At 42.7% G+C, this 20,985-nt stretch overlaps 1 protein-coding gene across 4 annotated transcripts; it reads right to left on the minus strand.

The window, feature by feature from the left end:
- Positions 1-3,195: 3,195 nt before the first annotated feature.
- PBK (PDZ binding kinase) lies at positions 3,196-16,316 on the minus strand. 4 transcript variants are annotated; one of them, XM_060250777.1, is made up of 8 exons: positions 16,148-16,316; positions 10,661-10,732; positions 9,921-10,017; positions 8,632-8,774; positions 7,165-7,334; positions 5,608-5,737; positions 4,209-4,391; positions 3,196-3,776 (listed from the first exon to the last, which is right to left on the minus strand). In XM_060250777.1, exons 2-8 carry the CDS (start codon positions 10,716-10,718, stop codon positions 3,571-3,573), a joined length of 987 nt encoding a protein of 328 aa, XP_060106760.1. In that variant the 5' UTR covers positions 10,719-10,732; positions 16,148-16,316; the 3' UTR covers positions 3,196-3,570. The 4 variants fall into 4 exon arrangements, with proteins under 4 accessions (XP_060106760.1, XP_060106752.1, XP_060106767.1 ...); XM_060250769.1 differs by having other exon boundaries at positions 16,048-16,226; XM_060250784.1 differs by having other exon boundaries at positions 16,029-16,195.
- Positions 16,317-20,985: the final 4,669 nt, after the last annotated feature.

A 20,985-nucleotide genomic window follows, 5' to 3' on the forward strand; every position in this document is an offset into this window, starting at 1 on the left:
AGAAAAAGAAATGCAGAAAGCAAAGTGGCTGTCTGATGAGGCTTTACAAATAGCTGAGGAAAAAAAGAAAGTGAAAGGCAAAGGTGAAAAGGAAAAATTCACCCAACTGAATGCAGATTTTCAGAGAACAGCAAGGAGAGATAAGGAGGCCTTCTGTGAAAGAACAATGCAAAGCAATAGAGGAAAATAATAGAATGGGAAGGACAAGAGATCTCAAGAAAATTGGAGAAATCAAGGGAACGTTTCATGCAAAGATGGCCATGATAAAGAACAAAAACGGTAGGGGCCTAACAGAAGCAGAAGAGATCAGGAAGAGGTGGCAAGAATACACAGAAGAATTGTACAAGAAGGACTTCAATGTCCTTGACAACCATGACAGTGAAATTGCTGACCTTGATCCTGGAGTGTGAAGTCAAATGGGCCTTAGAAAGCATTACTAACAACAAAGCAAGCGGAGTTGACGGTATCCCAGTTGAGCTATTCTAAGTCCTAAAAGATGATGCTGTTAAAGTGATGCACACATTATGTCAACAAATTTGAAAAACACAACAGTGCCCACAGGTTTGGAAAAGGTCAGTTTATATTCCAGTCCCAAAGAAGGGTAATGCCAAGGAATGTTCAAACTATCGCACCATTGCACTCATTTCACGTGCCAGCAAGATCATGTTAAAGATCCTACAAGCTATGCTTCAGCAGTACGTAGATTGGGAACTACCATAAATTCAAGCTGGGTTTCGGAGAGGTAGAGAAACTAGAGATCAAATTGCCAACATTCGCTGGATTATGGAGAAAGCACGGGAGTATCAGAAAAACGTCTATTTCTGTTTTATCGACTACGCTAAAACCTTTGATTGTGTGGATCACAACAAATTGTGGCAAGTCCTTAAAGAGGTGGGAGTACCACCTCACATGTCTCCTGAGAAACCTGTATAAGAGTCAAGAAGCAATGGTCAGAATGGGATAGGGAGCAACCGATTGGTTTACAATAGGAAAAGGAGTTTGATAAGGATGTATATTGTCACCCTGCTTATTTAATTTATATGCAGAGTACATCATGCAGAATGCTGGCCTGGATGAAGCACAAACCGGAATTAAGATTGCCGGGGAAAACCTCAACCTCAGATATGCAGATACCACTCTAATGGCAAAAAGTGAGGAGGACCTAAAGAACCTCTTGTTGGGGGTGAAAGAGGAGCACAAAAGTAGGCTTGAAACTCAATCTCAAAAAAACTAAGATCATGGCATCCAGCCCCATCACACCATGACAAATAGAAAAGGAAGACATGGAAGTAGTGACAGACTTCACATTTCTGGGATCCAAGATCACAGCAGATGGTGACTGTAGCCATGAAATTAAAAGACATTTGCTCCTTGGGAGGACAGCAAACCTGGGCAGTATAATAAAAAGTAGAGACATCACCCTACCAACAACAATCTGTATAGTGAAAGCTAGGGTATTCCAAGTAGTAATGTATGGCTGTGAGAGCTGGACCATAAGGAAGGCCGAGCACAGAATAGAAGCTTTTGAGCTGTGGCGCTGGAGAAGAATCTTGAGAGTCCCTTGGACTGCAAGAAGGTCAAATCAGTCAGTACTAAGGGAAATCAACCCAGACTGTTCCCTGGAAGGTCAGATGCTGAAGCTCAAATACTTTGGCTACCAAATGAGAAGGGAGCACTCACCGGAGAAGATTCTGATGCTGGGAAAGACAGAAGGCAAAAGAAGGGGATGGCAAAAGATGAGATGGCTGGACAGCGTTACTGATGTAACAAACACGAATTTGAGCAGACTTCGGAGGATGGTGGAAGACAGGAGGGCTTGGCATGACTTTGTCCATGGGGTCGCAAAAAGTCGGACTCAACTGTGCGACTGAACAAGAACTGCATTTTTTGTACTGGCATCCATTGTTTTTCTCCCTGTAAGCATCTGTAATAGAAATTTATTTTCTATTCTGAGGCTTACTTAAAGATATCCTTTGTTTCATTTATCACTTTACCAATTCTTGGCTCTGCTTAGAGTCAAACAGAATAACTATTAATTGAAAAGCAAGCTGTAATTGTGACAACGGGACAGGAGCTTTCATAGTTATAAACTAGCTAATCTCTAAAGGGTGTTTGCCCCAGTCTCTCCTCAATCTTTCCAGAGAAAGACCTTCCACGTGATGGTCTTTCTGTGTTTCTGTAGCTATTGCTAAGGTAGTTGTTTAGGGAGGCTGAAGTTGGTTCCTAGACCCTTATTCCCATTTCCTTATTTGTAATTTTAGAACAAATATTTGGCATCTTGAAATCTTTGATAATATTTGGCAGTTTAAAAGCTCTGAACCCCAAAATAAAGTTTGGACCACCACAAGTTATATAACTCCACATTCAAGGGGACTGCCTTCCAAGTGAAGCCATACTGTTTCCTGGTCCAAAGGCTGGTTTTGGTGCTAATTGGTCCAAAGTGGGGTGCCTCAGGACACTTACCCTGATGAGGGCAGAAAGGCAGGGTATAAAGTTTGTAAAGAAATACTCCTTTACTATAAATACTCTTACTTCTCTATTACCCCATCTCCTTGATTAAAAAATCTAATCTACAATGATAAAAGTTATCCTCTCTGGAGATATATCAAATCTAGCAGTGTCTATATATACATAGAGTAAGATATCGTCTGGGATTTGCTTGTCCTAGGAATAGCCTGACATAGGTCTCCTGTTTTTGCCCCCAATTTTTTTAAATCTGAAAAAAATCCTATTGTTGCAAGGGAGGCATCCAAGTCAGAAAGCTCGCAGGTGACACTTTGGGTGCTTTCGGAAAGGAAAGGTCCCCTGTGCAAGCACCAGTCGTTTTCAACTCTGGGGTGACATTCACAACGTTTTCACGGCAGACTTTGCACACACACTAAATCATCTGTTTTAATGCAATTTGCTATGGAAAATATCCTCTTGGAAACAGTCGCTGTTGTGAAAGCACCCTTTCTCACTGCCTAGTTCCACTGGCAGAAGTTGCCATGCATCTGTGAGCAGCTGAGAAAGATGCCTCATATAAGGTAGCCTCTCAGCAAGATAAAATAGTCCCTTAGCAAGTTAAACTAGTACCACTGCAGGATAGCAAATGTCATACTTCACAACCTTTTTTAGTTCTCTTTAGTTGTTACTTACTTAGAAATTGCATTAATAAAGACCTAAACTAGTTTTAAGTAGCCATGGTCAAATGATATCAACACGAGGATATAATTCAAAACAGTTTACATATCACAAGAATTAAATGAACAGAAATGACTTCACAACACAATCAGGGAGAAGATGGGAAGGGATATGATATAACATGGAGCCTTCCAGAGGTTCCTAAAGGATCAGTTTATCAGTAAGTCAAAGTATTTCCAGCACTGAAGAACCTACTCGGAACAATCTTTCAAGACTATAAAATGTTTACACTGTAGTGTTAAAACTAACAGTTTTCTGTGCATTTAAGTTTCTCCATGTAATTAATATATATACATCCAACATCTATTAATTTCAATGGTGGCCAAAAGAAACTTCAAGAAAAATAAGAGAAACTGCCACAGTAGTGTAGGATCACAGAGGCAGTCCTTATTGTATGGATCCCTGGGCCTCTAAGCAATCAACAATGAGTGCAGCTGCAGGACGTTTCTTCGGATCCTCAAAGGTGCACAGAGAGAACAGCTCAATGACATTTTGATAGAGTGGGCCTAGCTCTTCCACGTTGAGCGGTGGCCGGGTCCCAAGAGCCTCATAATATGCAGATTCATCAAAGTCATCCTCATCAAAAGAAGCATCTGAGAAGATATTAAAATCAGATTAAAGCAAGCCATTTCCTACAAAGCCACTCTGAAGATGGAATAAATGATGGTCTCCACACTTCAACCCAAAGAATGCAGACATAGTGTGCACATGGATACACAAAGCGACCAAGTAATTCTAGAAGAGGAGTATAAAACAGCTACCTTGAAGGCTGTTTTTACTAACTCAAGAGGGCCCTAGTGCTAAGAAGTATTTTTACATTAATACTAACTTCTTTCTTTTCAACCAATTCTTTGTGTACCCCCTTTTTTACTGGAACAATGTGTTTGGTCCCATCTCCATGCCTAAAGTGAATGCACTAACCAGACACACAGATTAACTTTCTATTGAATCAACTCCATCAAGAGGGAGAAGTGCCATGGAAGCCATTGCTCAGCCAAACCAAGAGGAACCCCCATCAAACACACCTTCATCTGATACTTCGTCATCTCCAGGAAGGGTAAGGTGAGGTATGGAAAGTGTCATCATTTCCCACAGAGTCAGCCCCAATGCAAAGATGTCAGCCTTGTCAGTGATGATGCCATCTTCCTCCAGAGCTTCCTTTGGTTTCCAGGGTTCAGTGCCAATATAGTAGGCTTCTGGGTCACTCACTGTACAGAAAATAGTGTCTAAATGAAATGCAGAATCACCTGCAAGAACCTCCCCCCCCCCAATTAAATACTCAAAACATCGCACCTCCTCAGTCAACTGAGGCTTGAAAATGTGCTGAAATTCAGGTGCCTGAGGAGGTAAGGGTGGATGAGCATGATTTGGGGGAGGGAGGATTCTGAACTCTGCACAGCTCGTTTCATCTGTATAATTTACACATAAAACCACATTGGATGGGGAAGATTTTGTACTCCAGTTTTTAAAAAGCCAGCTACCTCAAGTCACCCAACTCTGCATCTAAGAGCACAGACTGTATTTTGCACAGGAAAAGAAAGTCTCACAACCTCATCCTGCTGCTCCTTCCCTTCCTATGGGTGAGGAAGCAAGCTAGGAAGACCAGAAAACAAGCAGAAGCAAGAGGATTCCACTCACATATCCAAGACTCTGACTTTCCCTCTATATAATTTCAGAATGCTTAGTGGTAAAGAAATGGGCCTGGCAGCTAAGCAGACAGTCATTCCAGCCTTGGTTCCTAGAAATCTTGAATAGCTAATCTACAGTGAGTCTTCACGTTTCCTTTCTCTTCTGGAGTACAGCAGCTTTACTTCTTTCAAGCAGGTATTTATATTTTTAGAAGTCCCAACTGAGCAATAACGTATTAATGTCTATTAACTAAAGGACAGGAGCCTTAATGAATCAATAAGCATAATTTAGTCTTTTAAAGAAAAATCTTCCTCTTTGCTGCCTAGCTGCTTTGAGGTATCCACACAACTGCTCCAGTATCCTGGCAGAGAAACTTTGGTTTCTTAATCCTAAAAAAAACCTCTATAGCACATTTACTCAAAAGGAAGAAAACTTAGAGGATCCACTTAAAAATCCAACATAAACACAAAAAAATACTGGACAGAGCTGTAACATATGCAAATGTAAGACAATCACACTTTCTTTTATGTCATACCTGTGAAAGAACTTAGTCTTCCATCTGAGTAAATACTGTATCACTTATTCACTGCTTTCCAATAGGAATGCAATTATGGAGCATATAACAGGCCCCAGTTTTGGCAATGCAATTCTTCAGAGAAATACAATATGTTTTTACAAGCCAGCCCCTTGAACACTAAGGCCACATGCTCCCCCAGGTCACAGAAGTAGGAACTGAAGACTGGCCACCAAGAGAATGCCACAGGCCATAAAGGGGTTGCTAGTACTACAACATACCTGTCATGTTTTCATCCAGAGGCAGTGAAACACCAACATCACAGATCTTTATTGACTGAAAGTCATCTTTAATGATGACGTTGGACGATTTGATGTCTCCATGAAGCAATTTTTTGTCATTGTGTAGATACTGAAGAAGAGAAGAGGAAGGGGCTAGGATGAGGTGCAGGGAGTAGTTTTGCTTGGGGACAAGACTTCCAAAGCAGTTCATGCAGGCAATCAAGAGCAGACAGCAAGCCAGACAGATTGCTTGCTCACTCAGACATCCCCCTCCACATATTGGTTTCCCTTGCCAGTCCCTTTAAAATGCTCCTGCTACACTCATCTTCCTTTCTTATGCCCTTACCTCTTCTCAGACCTTTGGTTTTAAACCTCTTTCCTGCCTATTTCCCCTCTTCTTCTCCACCACTGCCTGGTTTTCCCCCTTCCCCTCTACGTATTTTAGTCCCTGCACTCTGCCTCCTCCTACCTATGTCTTTTAACATGGACCATCAAGCCCCCTAAGCAGGGACCAGATCACTTCCAAGTTCCCTACAGTATCTTGTACTGTTAGCATTAGGTAAATGTAGATCCAGAAATTGTAACAGACCATCTTTCTCCTAAGTTATACCTTTCAGCAGCAGATTTTGTGCCCCCGCTCCATATCCTAGGAAGCCGTCTGTATCTTCCATCAACCACCACCCCACTTTCAAAGAATTCTTTTTTTTACAACACGTTTGCTTCCCTTAGGAACAGACCTCCCCCACTCTTCCCATCCCAAACATGGTGCTAAGTATTTGCTCCTATTTGAACTTGCAACTGTGTGATGAGTTGGGCTATCTGTCCCTTGCCTGTACTGCTACACTCCTTGATTTGCAGTTCAGTCCACAGGCCATTCAGAAGCAGAGCATAACAGATAAAAACATCAATATAAAATTAATTACTTACATAAAACTTCTCTATTCATCACTTGTCTTAAGGTATTTACAGATAAATGGTTAGAAACTGAGTAAATTATGCACTGGACATTACCACTGTACATTGGCATCTTTTAGTAACCATGTCAGCCCAGAGTTACTGCATGTGGGTTGGAATCTCAAAAGTCGCAGTGTGAGAACTAAGGGAGAACTAAGTAACTTTCCTTTACTACATAGTCAGAGAGCCACATATTTGTTCCCTTCACTATAAACTGCTCCTTTGGGGAAAATATGTTCCTTCCACAACCTACTTCTTTGCAAGTGCAAAGAGGAGCATTAGGTTGAGGACAGCGGTGGTGTTCCACCTGGCTGTCACTCCTGCTTTTTCTTTGGTTTTCATTTCTCTCCCTGCCTCCTCCCACCGCAAGGCAGTGGCACGCTTAGGAGGTCTATCCTCATCTTAGTGCTTAGATATATACTAGGGGAATGTTATTTTAAATGGATGTTATTATGCCACTGTTCTTACTATGTACACTGCCCTAAGCTCTGATTGTAGGAAAAGGGTGGTTTAAAAATCCAATACATACATACAAGCTTTGCTAGAACAGGGTCTGCTCTTATAAGTTATATGTAGATTCCACAACCAGGATCAGATACATACCTTCAACCCTCTTGCCATGTGCAAGGCAACTTTGACAATAGTGGCAGCTGGGAAGGGCCCTTTATGCTGTGCTCTCCTCTCTTCTATGAGGTCATTGAGAGATTTTTCTCCCCCATATTCCATGGCAAGGCACATACTCCCATCTTTGGCTTCAGTAAATGCACGAAATCCTTCAAGGACACATACAATTCTCTTGCTTAGGGTCTGACGAAAGCCTATGTTCAGCCTAATACTTCTCAACATTCACACTCCAAAGAGCAATTCAGACCTTTAGCATATTTTGAAGTGGTAGGAAAGGACCAGTTTTTTATCCTTATATGGAATTCTGTCATGCACATATACTTTGCAGTTTCCAACACCAACAGTAGATCCCTGTGTTCCTACTTTACTGGACTACTGTAACTCATTCTATGTAGGGCTGCCCTTGAGCTTGCTCCAGAAATTCCAACTGATCCAGAAAATGGCTACACGGCTCCTTATAGGGACCCACTTGAGAACGCACATACAACCTGTACTGTATCAGCTGTACTGGCTCCAGACTGAGTATACCAGGTAGGTGGCTGCCTAGGGCACTACCTGGTCTATGGGGTGCCACTAGGCACCCCCTCCCCTCATCGCTCTCAACTTCCTGAGACCCGGGAAGCTGAGAGCTGCAGTGTGGCATGGTGGTGTGTGCTGTCCTCCAGGCTCAGAGGAGAGGAGAAGATGTCCTGCCTGGCTGCTCTCACCTTGAAGGCAAAGGCAGCTGGGTGGGGCGTTAGTGTGGTTTGCCCACACTCCCCGCTCAGCCTTCTCTGGTCTGTCTGAGAAGGTTGAGCGGGGGCTGCACCTGTGCAGTGCAGTCTCGGAGGCACTCCAAGACTGCCTAAAAGGGCAACCTCGGAGCAACTGAGAGTGCACTCTGCAGGTGTGGCTCACCTGGAGCCCACCCAGCCCTCTCCTGCTGCGCCTGCCCTCCCCATGAGCAGAGGTGCGACAGCAGGGCAGGTTTGGGTGGGCGCCGGACCGGGGCACCAGACACCCTAGCACTGGCCTTGTGTATGCTGCCCTGAGTCCTGCTTGCAGGAAACCGAGTGGGATATAAATCAAATAAACTAAACTTGCAGTTGGAGAAGCTGGCAAAAGCTGTTTACCCCTATTGTTCCCCAGTGCACAGCAGATATCCACCAAGACTACTACAGGTCCTTTCTCCACATCTCCAGCTGTTTCTTTGTACTTAAAGGTGAATCTCTGAACACATTTTACCTGACAGTCCATTAAAGTACTACCCTTGCTATATTTACACAAGCACACTTTTCTTCTTGGCTCAAGGTGGCTGCCGGCGAAGAGACTCACAGCAAATTTCAGAAACTATCTTTATATGTCAATATGGGCTAGTCTGGCTGCCACTTTATCTACCAATAAACAGAGGATGCTACAGAAATCTCAATGAAGAATCTATCCTCCCCTCTTCTCATTCCAACTTACCCACAATGTTAGGGTGTTGAAGATCTTTTAGAATTTTAGCTTCTTCATTCAGTCTTTTTTGATATATGTTTTGCTGACTGGAGTTACATTTAGGATTTATTTTTTTCACAGCCCATGGAGAGTGAGAGATGCCTTTTGGAGACCTAAAAACAAACAGCCTCAGGTAAAGATGGGCCTTTGGTTGCTAGGGCCATACATAGACCCAATGCTGAGGTTTGATTCAGATAACAGATTACCAATTTTGATCCAAGTCTACATTACTATAACTGAGTTCAGAAAGGAACTGTACCCCACCCCCACCAAATCTATCATAAATATGACTGATTAACAACCTAGAAAGTATTTAACTAATTTGTTTAGGTAGTTAGGTATCAAGAAGTCCACCAACAGCCCCCTCAGGCAGTTTCAGATTCAAGCATACAAGCAGACAACAAGAGCCAGCAAAGGACATTATATGATGGTATTTGCACAACAGTAAGGAAAAGACACGCTAACTTAAGAGTTGACAAATCCCAGGCATCAGGTCAGCATAGTGCTTAGAAATTTCATTGTGGTGCCTAATTTCTTTTTCCATCAGTGATTTTATTTGCAGTCACTCTTGGCAATCCTTAGTGGAAGTACAAAAATTGCTTATTTCACATCATAATATACTTTGCTGTATGACTGTATAAATGCATGTGCTTTATATGTTAACTTTACACCATTCAGTGGTGGTGAGTGAATTCATTTCCCAACTGATTGCTTTCTATATTGGCTCCAACATTCAGTCAAACTGAGTTTTTTTAAAGCAATAATGCTAATAATTTGAGAAATAGGGAGAAGTTAGGTGCGAGGGTTAGGTTTTTGTTGTGATAGCAACCAAAGCTACCCATACACACACTCAAAATTATTTATATACTACATCACTTGTCATAGCTTGACTAGAGTTACAAGTAAAAGTCTAAAATTATATTCTATGGTAGCAATAATTATAAAATAATATAATTAAAATCCTGAATGCTGAAAAATGACTCTGATATATGAATTCTTGGCCTGGCTTCTAAAGCACCCCCCCCCCCCCCCCCCCCAATGTCAAGGCTTGCTCCAGTTCCCGCATTCGGTGTCACCAGCCAATTTGAATAAGGGGAATAATTTCATCTTTATTCCGAGTTTGACATATCAACTCCAAGAGCAAAACTAATTATTCTCACTCCACCTTTTGAAGCTATCCCACATAAATCAGTTTTATGTGAATAATTTGTCTCTAGTCATGAGCTACGCCTAAATTTACCATAGAGGTATTTCCTTACCTTTTCATAAGGTAAACATTAACTCCAGTTCCATAGCCAAGCTTCTGCATGAAGGGAGAAGCTGGGATAGATATTAAAGATGGAGAACTGTCTGGTTCTGTATTGGGAAAGAAAGAGAGCCTTTTTCATATTCATAGCTTCATCTCCAAATTCTTGTTACTGAACAGAAGAGTGACTTTTCTGACCCCTATGAGTTTCTGTCTATTTTCAGTGGAATAATGGTAAAGATTTCAAGATCACCTTCCTAATGCAGTTCTTCTAACAAAATGCTGCAAAGTAACACTCCTTTTGGAGGCTTCACTGTGCACTTCCACACTTTTCCTCAAACAAGTTTCCTGAAGGAAAGAAGTAGTATGCCTCTATATTATCTGTCCCTAGTACTGTGGAAGAAAAAAAAAATTCTGCTTCTCATTTGCCTTGAAAACTGCTTGCTGAGGATCACATTGTGGAAGAAATGCAACAGCTCAGGAAAAGGATCCCAGAAAGCTTGATTCATAGTGGAGCTCCTTCCTATCTCAACTTGACGTAGGAACTTGCTCCATCCTATCTCATCTTGAAATGCTAAGGCTTGGGATGTACCAAAATCTCAGTTTGGGGTATAGGAGCAAAGAGACTACGACTACTTGGGCACACCAGACACCCTGGGAATGACAGTCTTTGCCAGGAAACAAGTGTTATTAGCTGGAAACATTTAGAATATTAAAAAGTCTCATTACAACTTTGATTAAGTACAGACTCACCTGTTTTCTTTCTCTCAAATATTTTGCAGGGAGACTTGAAGGAAGATGCTGCATCCATTGAGAAAATTTATTCTGCAGAAGAAAGAGAGCTTGCACTGTGACAGTCGTAACTACTTTGTATAGCACCATTTGCTGTTTGGAAGGGATCAAACATCCTGTACACTGGTGGTAGGTTGTAGGACAACCCTAAGGTTCTTCAAAAGCCTACCAGGCTCCTCAGTGGAAGACAAACTGAGAGTCCCATGGAACACAGTGCTAGGATACAAATGTTGGAAGCAAATATACCAACTTTTTTTCAAATACAAACAGAAATATGAATCTTGTGACACAAGGATTTAACACATTTTTATTCTGGCTTAAGTTTTTAACGGCTAAAATCCCATTCATCAAATACATGTATGCATTTGTGTACCCACCCTGAGCTCACTTGCGGGAGAGGGTGGGATAGAAATTTAATAAAATAAATGTAATAGGCTTCAGTAAGATGACATTCAAGGTTATAAAAGGTCAGATGTTGCAAACAGTTGAGTCAAAGGGTAGAAAGGTGGTCAGTCTGCCTGGTGAGATATAAATATCTAAATGCAAATATAACCAGGAAAAGGTACACAGAGCAGTCACAGCACACTTTTGACCTATTCCACATAGTTATTTGGACTGGGCTCAATACTATTGGTTTTTTTCCCTCACCTTCCCACAGATTCCAGTGCATTTCTACACCTCCCAGGGCTTTCTTTTCTCGGATCTTTCCCAGACATGCTGTACTACGAAGTGTTGGGTAAAATCATATCAAAACAAGAACCCTCCCTGGGCAGGGAGAGAGGAGGGGTCTTGGTAGTTGGTGATTCGATCCTTAGGCAAGTAGACAGCTGGGTGGCAAAACCGCATACTGACCATATGGTGACTTGCCTGCCTGGTGCGAAGATAGTGGACATTACGTGTGTAGTAGATAGGCTGATAGACAGTGCTGGGGAGGAGCCAGTGGTCGTGGTGCATGTTGGCACCAACGATGTGGGGAAATGCAGTCGTGAGGTTCTGGAGGAAAAATTTAGGCTGCTAGGCGGGAGACTTAAGGCCAGGACCTCCAAGGTAGCCTTCTCAGAAGTGCTACCTGTTCCACGTGCAGGGCAGGAGAGACAGGCACAAATTAGAAGTCTCAATGTGTGGATGAGACGATGGTGGAAGGAGGAAGGATTTAAGTTTATTAGGCACTGGGATGCTTTCTGGAACAAGCGGGAGCTGTACAAAAGAGACGGTCTCCATTTGTCCCCAGATGGAACCAGGCTGCTGGCGCTTAAAATCAAAAAGGTGGCAGAGCAGTTTTTAAACTAAATCTTGGGGGAAAGCTGACAGGAGATTAAATGTCTCTGGTTCAGGAGGACTCATCTCAAAGAGATTAAGGGTTAGCTGTTACTTTTCTACCAGGTAATGGATCAGAGTTGTCCACTGAGAGGGTGACAAACAGAATGGACTGTCTTCCAGAGTCTCGAGGCGGCAGGAGGAAGATGGCAGGCCTAGCTTGCCTGGGAAATTAAAGATTTTTCTACACAAATGCTAGAAGTGTTCAAAGTAAAATTGGTGATTAGGGTTTGTAGAATCTTTTGGGATCAAGTGCCGTGTTCTACTGGAGAAAGTGGATGTTCTCCGCAGCTGAGAACGAAACGTCTGGAAGGAAAACTTTCTCCAGTAGAACACGGCACTTGATCCCGAAAGATTCTACAAACCCTAATGATGTTACCAGCCGTGAAAACCTGAAATCTTTGATAAAATTGGTGAATTGGAATGTTTAGTGTTGGGAGAAAACATACATTGTGGGAATTTCAGAAACCTGGTGGAATGAGGAGAATCAGTGGGACACGGCGATTCCTGGATATAAGTTATATTGGAAGGATAGGGAGGGAAGGGTTGGAGGTGGGGTGGCCCTGTATGTCAGAGGGTATACGGTCCAGTAAGACTGAGGTCAGAGAATTAGATTCCCTTCTAGAAATGCTTTGGGTTGAAATAGAGGGCCCAAAAGGAAATTTAACTATGGGAGTTTGCTATCGCCCACCAAATCAAAAGAGAGAGGACGATTATAATATGATGGAAGGATTAAAGATAATGGCTAAACGTAAAAACTGTGTCGTAATAGGTGATTTTAACTACCCGCAGATTGATTGGGTCAATATGTGTTCTGGTCGAGAGAAAGAGATTGAGTTTCTTGATGCTCTCAGTGACTGTGCTATGGAGCAGATGGTCTCAGAACCTACCAGGGGTGGGGCGATCCTGGATTTGGTCCTAAGTAATGTCCAAGACTTGGTGAGAGATGTAAAAGTGATCGCACCGCTTGGGAGCAGTTACCATAACGTTATTGATTTCACCATTTGTATAAATAGAGAGTTGCTCCAAAAGGCCAGCATGACCACATTTAACTTTAAAAGGGGTAAATTCTCTGAGATGAGAAGGCATATGAAGAAGATGATGATATTGGATTTATATCCCGCCCTCCACTCCGAAGAGTCTCAGAGCGGCTCACAATCTCCTTTACCTTCCTCCCCCACAACAAACACCCTGTGAGGTGGGTGGGGCTGGAGAGGGCTCTCCCAGCAGCTGCCCTTTCAAGGACAACTTCTGCCAGAGCTATGGCTGACCCAAGGCCATTCCAGCAGGTGCAAGTGGAGGAGTGGGGAATCAAACCCGGTTCTCCCAGATAAGAGTCCACACACTTAACCACTACACCAAACTGGCTCTTAACCACTACACCAAACTGAAGAGGAAACTGAAAGGAAAGGTAAATACAGTCCAAACCCTTGGGGAAACTTGGAGGCTATTTAAAACTACAATCCTAGAAGCTCAGATAAAATATATACCACAAGTTAGGAAAGGCACAAACAGGCATAAGAAAAGGCCTGCATGGTTAACAAAGTAATGGAAGCTGTAAAAGGTAAGAAGGACTCCTTTAAGCGGTGGAAAGCTAGTCTGAGATTAATAAAAAGAAACACAGCCTGTGGCAAATCAAATGCAAGACTGATCAAGCAGGCAAAAAGGGACTATGAGGAGCATATTGCAAAAAACATCTGCCTCCGTTCCTGAGGACTAGAAGGTAGCAAATGTCACCCCCATCTTTAAAAAGGGTTCCAGAGGAGATCCGAGAAATTACAGGCCAGTCAGTCTGACTTCAATACCATTATCAAGGACAGAATGAGAAGGCACATTGAGGAACACAGGTTATTGAGGAAGACTCCGCATGGGTTCTGTAAGAGAAGATCTTGCCTCACTAACCTGTTACATTTCTTTGAGGGGGTGAACAAACATGTGCAGAAAGGAGACCCAATAGATATTGTTTACTTTGACTTCCAGAAAGCTTTTGATAAAGTTTCTCATCAAAGTCTCCTTAGAAAGCTCGAGAGTCATGGAATTAAAGGACAGGTCCTCTTGTGGATCAAAAACTGGCTAATTAATAGGAAGCAGAGTGAGTATAAATGGGCAGACTTCGCAGTGGAGGACGGTAAGCAGTGGGGTGCCGCAGGGCTCGGTACTGGGTCCCACGCTCTTTAACTTGTACATAAATGATTTGGAGTTGGGAGTGAGCAGTGAAGTGGCCAAGTTTGCAGATGACACTAAATTGTTCAGACTGGTGAGAACCAGAGAGGATTGTGAGGCACTCCAAAGGGATCTGTTGAGGCTGGGAGAGTGGGCGTCAAGGTGGCAGATGAGGTTCAATGTGGCCAAATGCAAAGTAATGCACATTGGGGCCATGAATCCCAGCTACAAATACAAGTCGATGGGGTGTGAACTGGCAGAGACTGACCAAGAGAGAGATCTTGGGGTCGTGGTAGATAACTCACTGAAAATGTCAAGACAGTGTGCAATTGCAATAAAAAAGGCCAATGCCGTGCTGGGAATTATTAGGAAGGGAATTGAAAACAAATCAGCCAGTAGCATTGGGAAAAGTCCAGAAAAGGGCAACTAGAATGATTAAAGGGTTGGAACACTTTCCTTATGAAGAAAGGTTAAAATGCTTGCGGCTCTTTAGCTTGGAGAAACGTCGACTGCGGGGTGACATGATAGAGGTTTACCAGATAATGCATGGGATGGAGAAAGTAGAGAAAGAAGTACTTTTCTCCCTTTCTCACAGTACAAGAACTCATGGGCATTCGATGAAATTGCTGAGCCAGTCAGGTTAAAACGGATAAAAGGAAGTACTACTTCACCCAAGGAGTGATTAACATGTGGAATTCACCGCCACAGGAGGTGGCGGTGGCTACAAGCATAGACAGCTTCAAGCGGGGGTTAGACAAAAATATGGAGCAGAGGTCCATCAGTGGCTATTAGCCACAATGTGTGTGTGTGTGTGTGTGTATATAATTTTTTTGGCCACTGTGTGACACATTGTTGGACTGGATGGGCCATTGGCCTAATCCAACAGGACTTCTCTTATGTTCTTACTGCTGCCATGTGGGTGGGAAAGTGTGTTTTCCTGGCCTTGCCAACACAGCAGCCATTTTTCTTTCCCTTGTATCCACTGATGCCATTTCCTTCCCCATCACCTTTTAAAATCAGCAAATAAATATTGTTATAGTGAAATAATATAAAATTAAAGGGATATAAGGGAAAATGCACATCTTTACAACATAAGAACATAAGAGAAGCCATGTTGGATCAGGCCAACGGCCCATCAAGTCCAACACTCTGTGTGTCACACAGTGGTAAAAATTTGATATACACACATACACTGTGGCTAATACAACAAAAGAGGCTACCAACTTTTTTTAAAAAGCCAGGAGTTTGTAGAACTCAATGCACAGGTTGTTAATACACCAACAATACAATATTCAATTGCTGATTTTTTAAAAACTGAAAGCTGTGGAGGTGAGTGGGCACTGCCAGGGAACTGAGACAGAGAAACTGCAACGGCAACAAGTAAACTACACAGCTATGTCCCCGGATGGAAAACAACTTCGGTTAGGAATAAGCGTGCCCAGCCACTACTGATCCTGCCTCTCGCCTTGTACTATTAAGTCACATAAGATGATGCAGTGAGGCATGTAAGTCCTGAGAAAGCATCCCATAATGCCCTGCAACAGCAACGCAGTGAATATAACAGCAAGCGTGATGGAGTGGTTAATATTGTCACACTAGGATTTGGGAGACCCAGGTTCAAATCTCTACTCGATCGTGGAAGCTCACGGGGTGACTATGTAACAGTCACTCTCTCTCTCTCAGCGTAACCTACCTTAATAACAACCTACTGTTGTTACAAGGATAAAATAGAGGAAGAGTCCAGAGTTCTAAGCCACTTTGGGTTTCCGCTGAAGAGAAAGGCATGACATAAATAAATCCACAAACGCAGGAAAGCTTCCGTAGAATGAAAAAGTGGGGAAACCAGTACCTTCTCTTCCCTCACCTACCTACTACTTTGCAGGCAGGAGAGAGAGCGCTTCAGAAAGAGGAGGTTGCTTTAAAAAAAACAAAAAAAAAACCGCAGAATCCGAGAATGGGAAATCCTACCAAAGTCCTTTCTGCAACCTGTTGCTGTTGCCTTTTGAATTCTGGCGCGCGCGCACTTCTTCCTCCACGCCCTCAACGCGGCGACGGTGGCTGCCGTGGCCCAAAACAATTCGAATGTGAGCTCATAGAATCGTCATTCGAGATCGGAAGAAACAGAAGGATCCAATGTAAAGGGGGAAGGGGGTTGGCGGGAGGGAAATACATTTGTTGGGCGAGTCCATCAGTAGGAAGGAGAGAGGAGATATTCAGAGGAGAATGGAGAGGAAGACTTTAAGCTTTTTAGTAGTGGATTCACGTCACGCACGTGTCTCTGTCCTTTGCCTGGTACAGGCATGGGAACTGCAGCTCTTATTGCTTGACGGTAGGGGTGGGCAAACTGTGGCTCTTTCACAAATACTGTGTGCCTCTCACACACACCCCTCCCGTAGGCCAGCTTGGAAAAGGCATTTCTCTTTTTAAATCACTTCTCCAAGCCAGCAGGCAGTTTGGATAATGCATTTAAAGTTGCTTTCTCTCCACCCTCCCTCCCTTCCCTCAAACATCTGATGTTCATGTTTTGTGGCTCTCAAACATCTGACATTTATTCTGTGTGGCTCTTACATTAAGCAAGTTTGACCACCCCACTATACGGTATCATCTATACTCCACAAAAGGTTATGGAATTAAATTTCAGTCTTTCAAATGACACAAGACATTGTTTATTGTTCTTCCTGCTATGTGAAGTCATAGACAGGGCAAGCACCTGGGGGAACTACACCACCAGGAAAGCAAAGTCCACAATCCCAGCGATTGGGGATACAGGGAGGTATGCCATTGGGAAAAGGTGTTGAGATGGAAGGAGATGGAGATACAGTTATGTTCAGTCGCCTTCCATCCTTCATTCCATTCTGAGACACACAGGTGATAGGGTTAGGAACATAACTCCCCCCCCCCCACTCCCCAAACACTGATGCTATGCAATACCAGGTCCCAGTGTAAGAAGTGGGCCTGGGGTGTGTGACCAAGACCTGGGAAAGGTAGGGTGAAACAATCACCTTGACAGAGGTGGCCCCACCAGGTTTCTTGGTCCTCCATCAATCCTAGCAGGTGGGGTGCTCAGGATGCAGACAGGCAGGAGAAGCCAGAACAGTCAAGCCAAAACCCTAACCAGAGACATGCAGCCGAGAGTTCTGTCCAAGAATTGTACATGGGTGAGTCAAGCAAAGAGTCCATAGGAAGGCAGGGTTAAAGCAGGTCTGAGATGCATGGTCAAGCAGATCCAGGGGTCAAAGCCAGAGGTTCCACAGATGAAGAGGTAGCAGTGCCTTAAAGAACTCAAAGTTGAACTTGTGGATCTCCTGACAAAAATATGTAATCTTTCATTGACATCTGCCTCCTTTCCTGAGGACTGGAAGGTAGAAAATGTCACCCCCATCTTTAAAAAGGGTTCCAGAGGAGATCCGGGAAATTACAGGCCAGTCAGTCTGACTTCAATACCGGGAAAGTTGGTAGAAACCATTATCAAAGACAGAATGAGTAGGCACATTGATGAACACGGGTTATTGAGGAAAACTCAGCATGGGTTCTGTAAGGGAAGATCTTGCCTCACTAACCTGTTACATTTCTTTGAGGGGGTGAACAAACGTGGACAAAGGAGACCCGATAGATATTGTTTACCTTGACTTCCAAAAAGCTTTTGATAAAGTTTCTCATCAAAGGCTCCTTAGAAAGCTCAGGAGTCATGGAGTTAAAGGACAGGTCCTCTTGTGGATCAAAAACTGGCTAATTAATAGGAAGCAGAGAGTGAGTATAAATGGGCAGTCTTCGCAGTGGAGGATGGTAAGCAGTGGGGTGCCACAGGGCTCGGTACTGGGTCCCACGCTCTTTAACTTGTTCATAAATGATTTGGAGTTGGGAGTGAGCAGTGAAGTGGCCAAGTTTGCAGATGACACTAAATTGTTCAGGATGGTGAGAAACAGAGAGGATTGTAAGGAACTCCAAAGGGATCTGTTGAGGCTGGGTGAGTGGGCGTCAATGTGGCAGATGAGGTTCAATGTGGCCAAGTGCAAAGTAATGCACATTGGGGCCAAGAATCCCAGCTACAAATACAAGTCGATGGGGTGTGAACTGGCAGAGACTGACCAAGAGAGAGATCTTGGGGTCGTGGTAGATAACTCACTGAAAATGTCAAGACAGTGTGCGATTGCAATAAAAAAGGCCAACGCCATGCTGGGAATTATTTGGAAGGGAATTGAAAACAAATCAGCCAGTATCATAATGCCCCTGTATAAATCGATGGTGCGGTTTCATTTGGAATACTGTGTGCAATTCTGGTCACTGCACCTCAAAAAGGATATTATAGCATTGGAAAAAGTCCAGAAAAGGGCAACTAGAATGATTAAAGGGTTGGCACACTTTCCAAACTATGAAGAAAGGTTAAAACGCTTGGGGCTCTTTAGCTTGGAGAAACGTCAACTGCGGGGTGACATGATAGAGGTTTACAAGATAATGCATGAGATGGAGAAAGTAGAGAAAGAAGTACTTTTCTCCCTTTCTCACAGTACAAGAACTCGTGGGCATTCGATGAAATTGCTGAGCAGTCAGGTTAAAACTAATAAAAGGAAGTACTTCTTCACCTAAAGGGTGATTAACATGTGGAATTCACTGCCACAGGAGGTGGTAGCAGCTACAAGCATAGCCAGCTTCAATTATTGTGTTTTCTAGTACTGTAGTGTAACCTCGTTTTCCTGTCCCATTACCAATGTGTGCTATTATCATTTGACATCTGAAATCACTCTACCCTTCAAGTTACAAGGACCAATCCAAGGGTTCTAATTCCTAATCAGGGTGTTTTTGAAAGAAATCAAAATCCAGATAGTGTTATAGAATCAAATAAAGTTCATTCATTCAACATAAGGGATAAGAAGTATAAAAGCCAAAAGTTTCCTGCCTCCCTCTATGTGATTTTATCAGGCCATTCCTTTTTTTTTTTGCTAACCTTATGCTTTCAGACTTAGAGTTAGACTCCCCCTTCTTTTGTTCCTTGTTTCCACAGCATTCGTCCTTCTAGTCAGCAATAAGTAACATTTTGTTTGGGAAAGCTTTCACATAAGTACAATTTATGGCATGTAGCATGAGAAGAGTAAGGAAACAAGGACAAGCTATGAAAATTCCAAAATTACATGGTCACTATCAGGGCTTTTGGTTGTTGTTAAAAGAAGCCCAACAGGAACTCATTTGCATATTAAGCCACACACCCTTATGCCAAGCCAGCCGGAACTGCATTCCCATGTACTCCTGCTTTAAAAAAAAAAAAAACCTAGTCACTACTGTCCAATGTGCCTGCTACTTTCATCTTGTCAACCAGTTCTTCCCTGTTGGTGAGAATCAAGTCCAAGATAGCAGATACCTTTGTATCTGCTCTCTACTGGAAAATGAAGTTTATGGATTTATTTGACGTTTCCTTTTTAGCAGAGTTGGACTTCCAACAGATATATGGGTAATTGAAACCTCCCATGACCATTGTATCTCTGTTGACCACCAGGGATCAGGCCTTTTCGGTGGCAGCCCCCTCCTGGTGGAATCAATTGCCGGAAGAGGTTAGGGCCTTGCGGGACCTCACTCAGTTCTGCAGGGCCTGTAAGACCACTCTCTTCCGGCAAGCCCTCAATTGACTGTAGGAGAATTCTGGAACAACTGTCGTCCTGAGAATGAGTAACATCTGATTTGTTAGCACCAACTGTAGATTGTTTTAACTTGTACTTTAATAGTTTTATTGATTTTATGATTGCAATCATAGTATACTACGATTTAATGTAAGCCGCCTTGAGCACACCTTGGTGGGGAGGGCGGGGTATAAATCGAATTAAACATAAACATCTCATGTCTTTGAAACCTCTGTAATCTGTTATAGCAGTTTCTGATCCAGTCCTGAGCCTTGCTTGGTGGTTTATAGCAGACCTCTACCATAATATCACTATTATTTCTTATCCCCCTTTTTTACCCTGAGAACTAACATTCCATGCTCAGATTCATGTATTTCCTTACAAGCATATACCTCTTTTACATATAATCCAACTTCTCCACCCTTCCTTATTTGTCTATCCCTTTTAAACAAGTTGTAGCTCTCAATCCTAATATTCCAATTGTGAGTGTCAGCCCACCAAGTTTCAGTAATGCCTACTGCGTCATAATCCCTGTCTGTCTCAAATTCTGAAGAGTTCTGCAAGACCTGATATAGGGCTTGCTAATTTCAAAGTCATCATGGACTCAAAAGTGGAAAGGCAGGATACAAATTTGAAATGAATAAATGTGGTGGCAGGCAACCTCCTTGGTGCAAATTCTAAATATTTATTTATTTCATATTTCATTCGATTTATATCCCGCCCTACCCCACCGAAACGGGCTCAGGGCGGCTTACAACATAAAACTCTAACCATAAATCAGTTTAAAATACATTAATAATTAATACAATAAAATACATAAAAACACATTTATCAATATGCCATGCTACATCTTCCCTAAAAGTCGGTTCTTCAAGTATTCTATTTATTTCATTCAAATACAATAAAATTGTGTAATCTATTTGTGAAGACATCAGTGTGCTCAGAGATAAGACAGGGGAGCTAAATATGGGTATTTGGCCACAGGCACGCAGGGAGCTGAAGTCCCTTGGAAGGTTGTTATGGCTGATGCAATATTGCGATCCATCCATGCTGCAGTTGAGTCAAATTCTAGGATTTGACCTCTCATTTTTTATTTAAAATATTTATTAGCCGTACTTCTTTGTAATGGAGTTTTAAGTGACTTACAATTACAATTACAAGCTCACAGTGGCTTATATTAGAGAATCCACTATT

Source organism: Heteronotia binoei, chromosome 1 (genome assembly GCF_032191835.1).
Source record: "Heteronotia binoei isolate CCM8104 ecotype False Entrance Well chromosome 1, APGP_CSIRO_Hbin_v1, whole genome shotgun sequence".
Classification (NCBI taxonomy): domain Eukaryota; kingdom Metazoa; phylum Chordata; class Lepidosauria; order Squamata; family Gekkonidae; genus Heteronotia; species Heteronotia binoei.

Coding starts and splice junctions, on each gene's coding strand:
- PBK (XM_060250777.1), bottom strand. CDS start 10,718: ATGGATGCAGCATCTTCCTTCAAGTCTCCCTGCAAAATATTTGAGAGA. Junction 5,738..7,164: donor ACATGGCAAGAGGGTTGAAG/GTATGTATCTGA, acceptor TCTCTTCTTCAG/TATCTACACAATGACAAAAA. Junction 4,392..5,607: donor TCTGGATGAAAACATGACAG/GTATGTTGTAGT, acceptor TTTTCTGTACAG/TGAGTGACCCAGAAGCCTAC.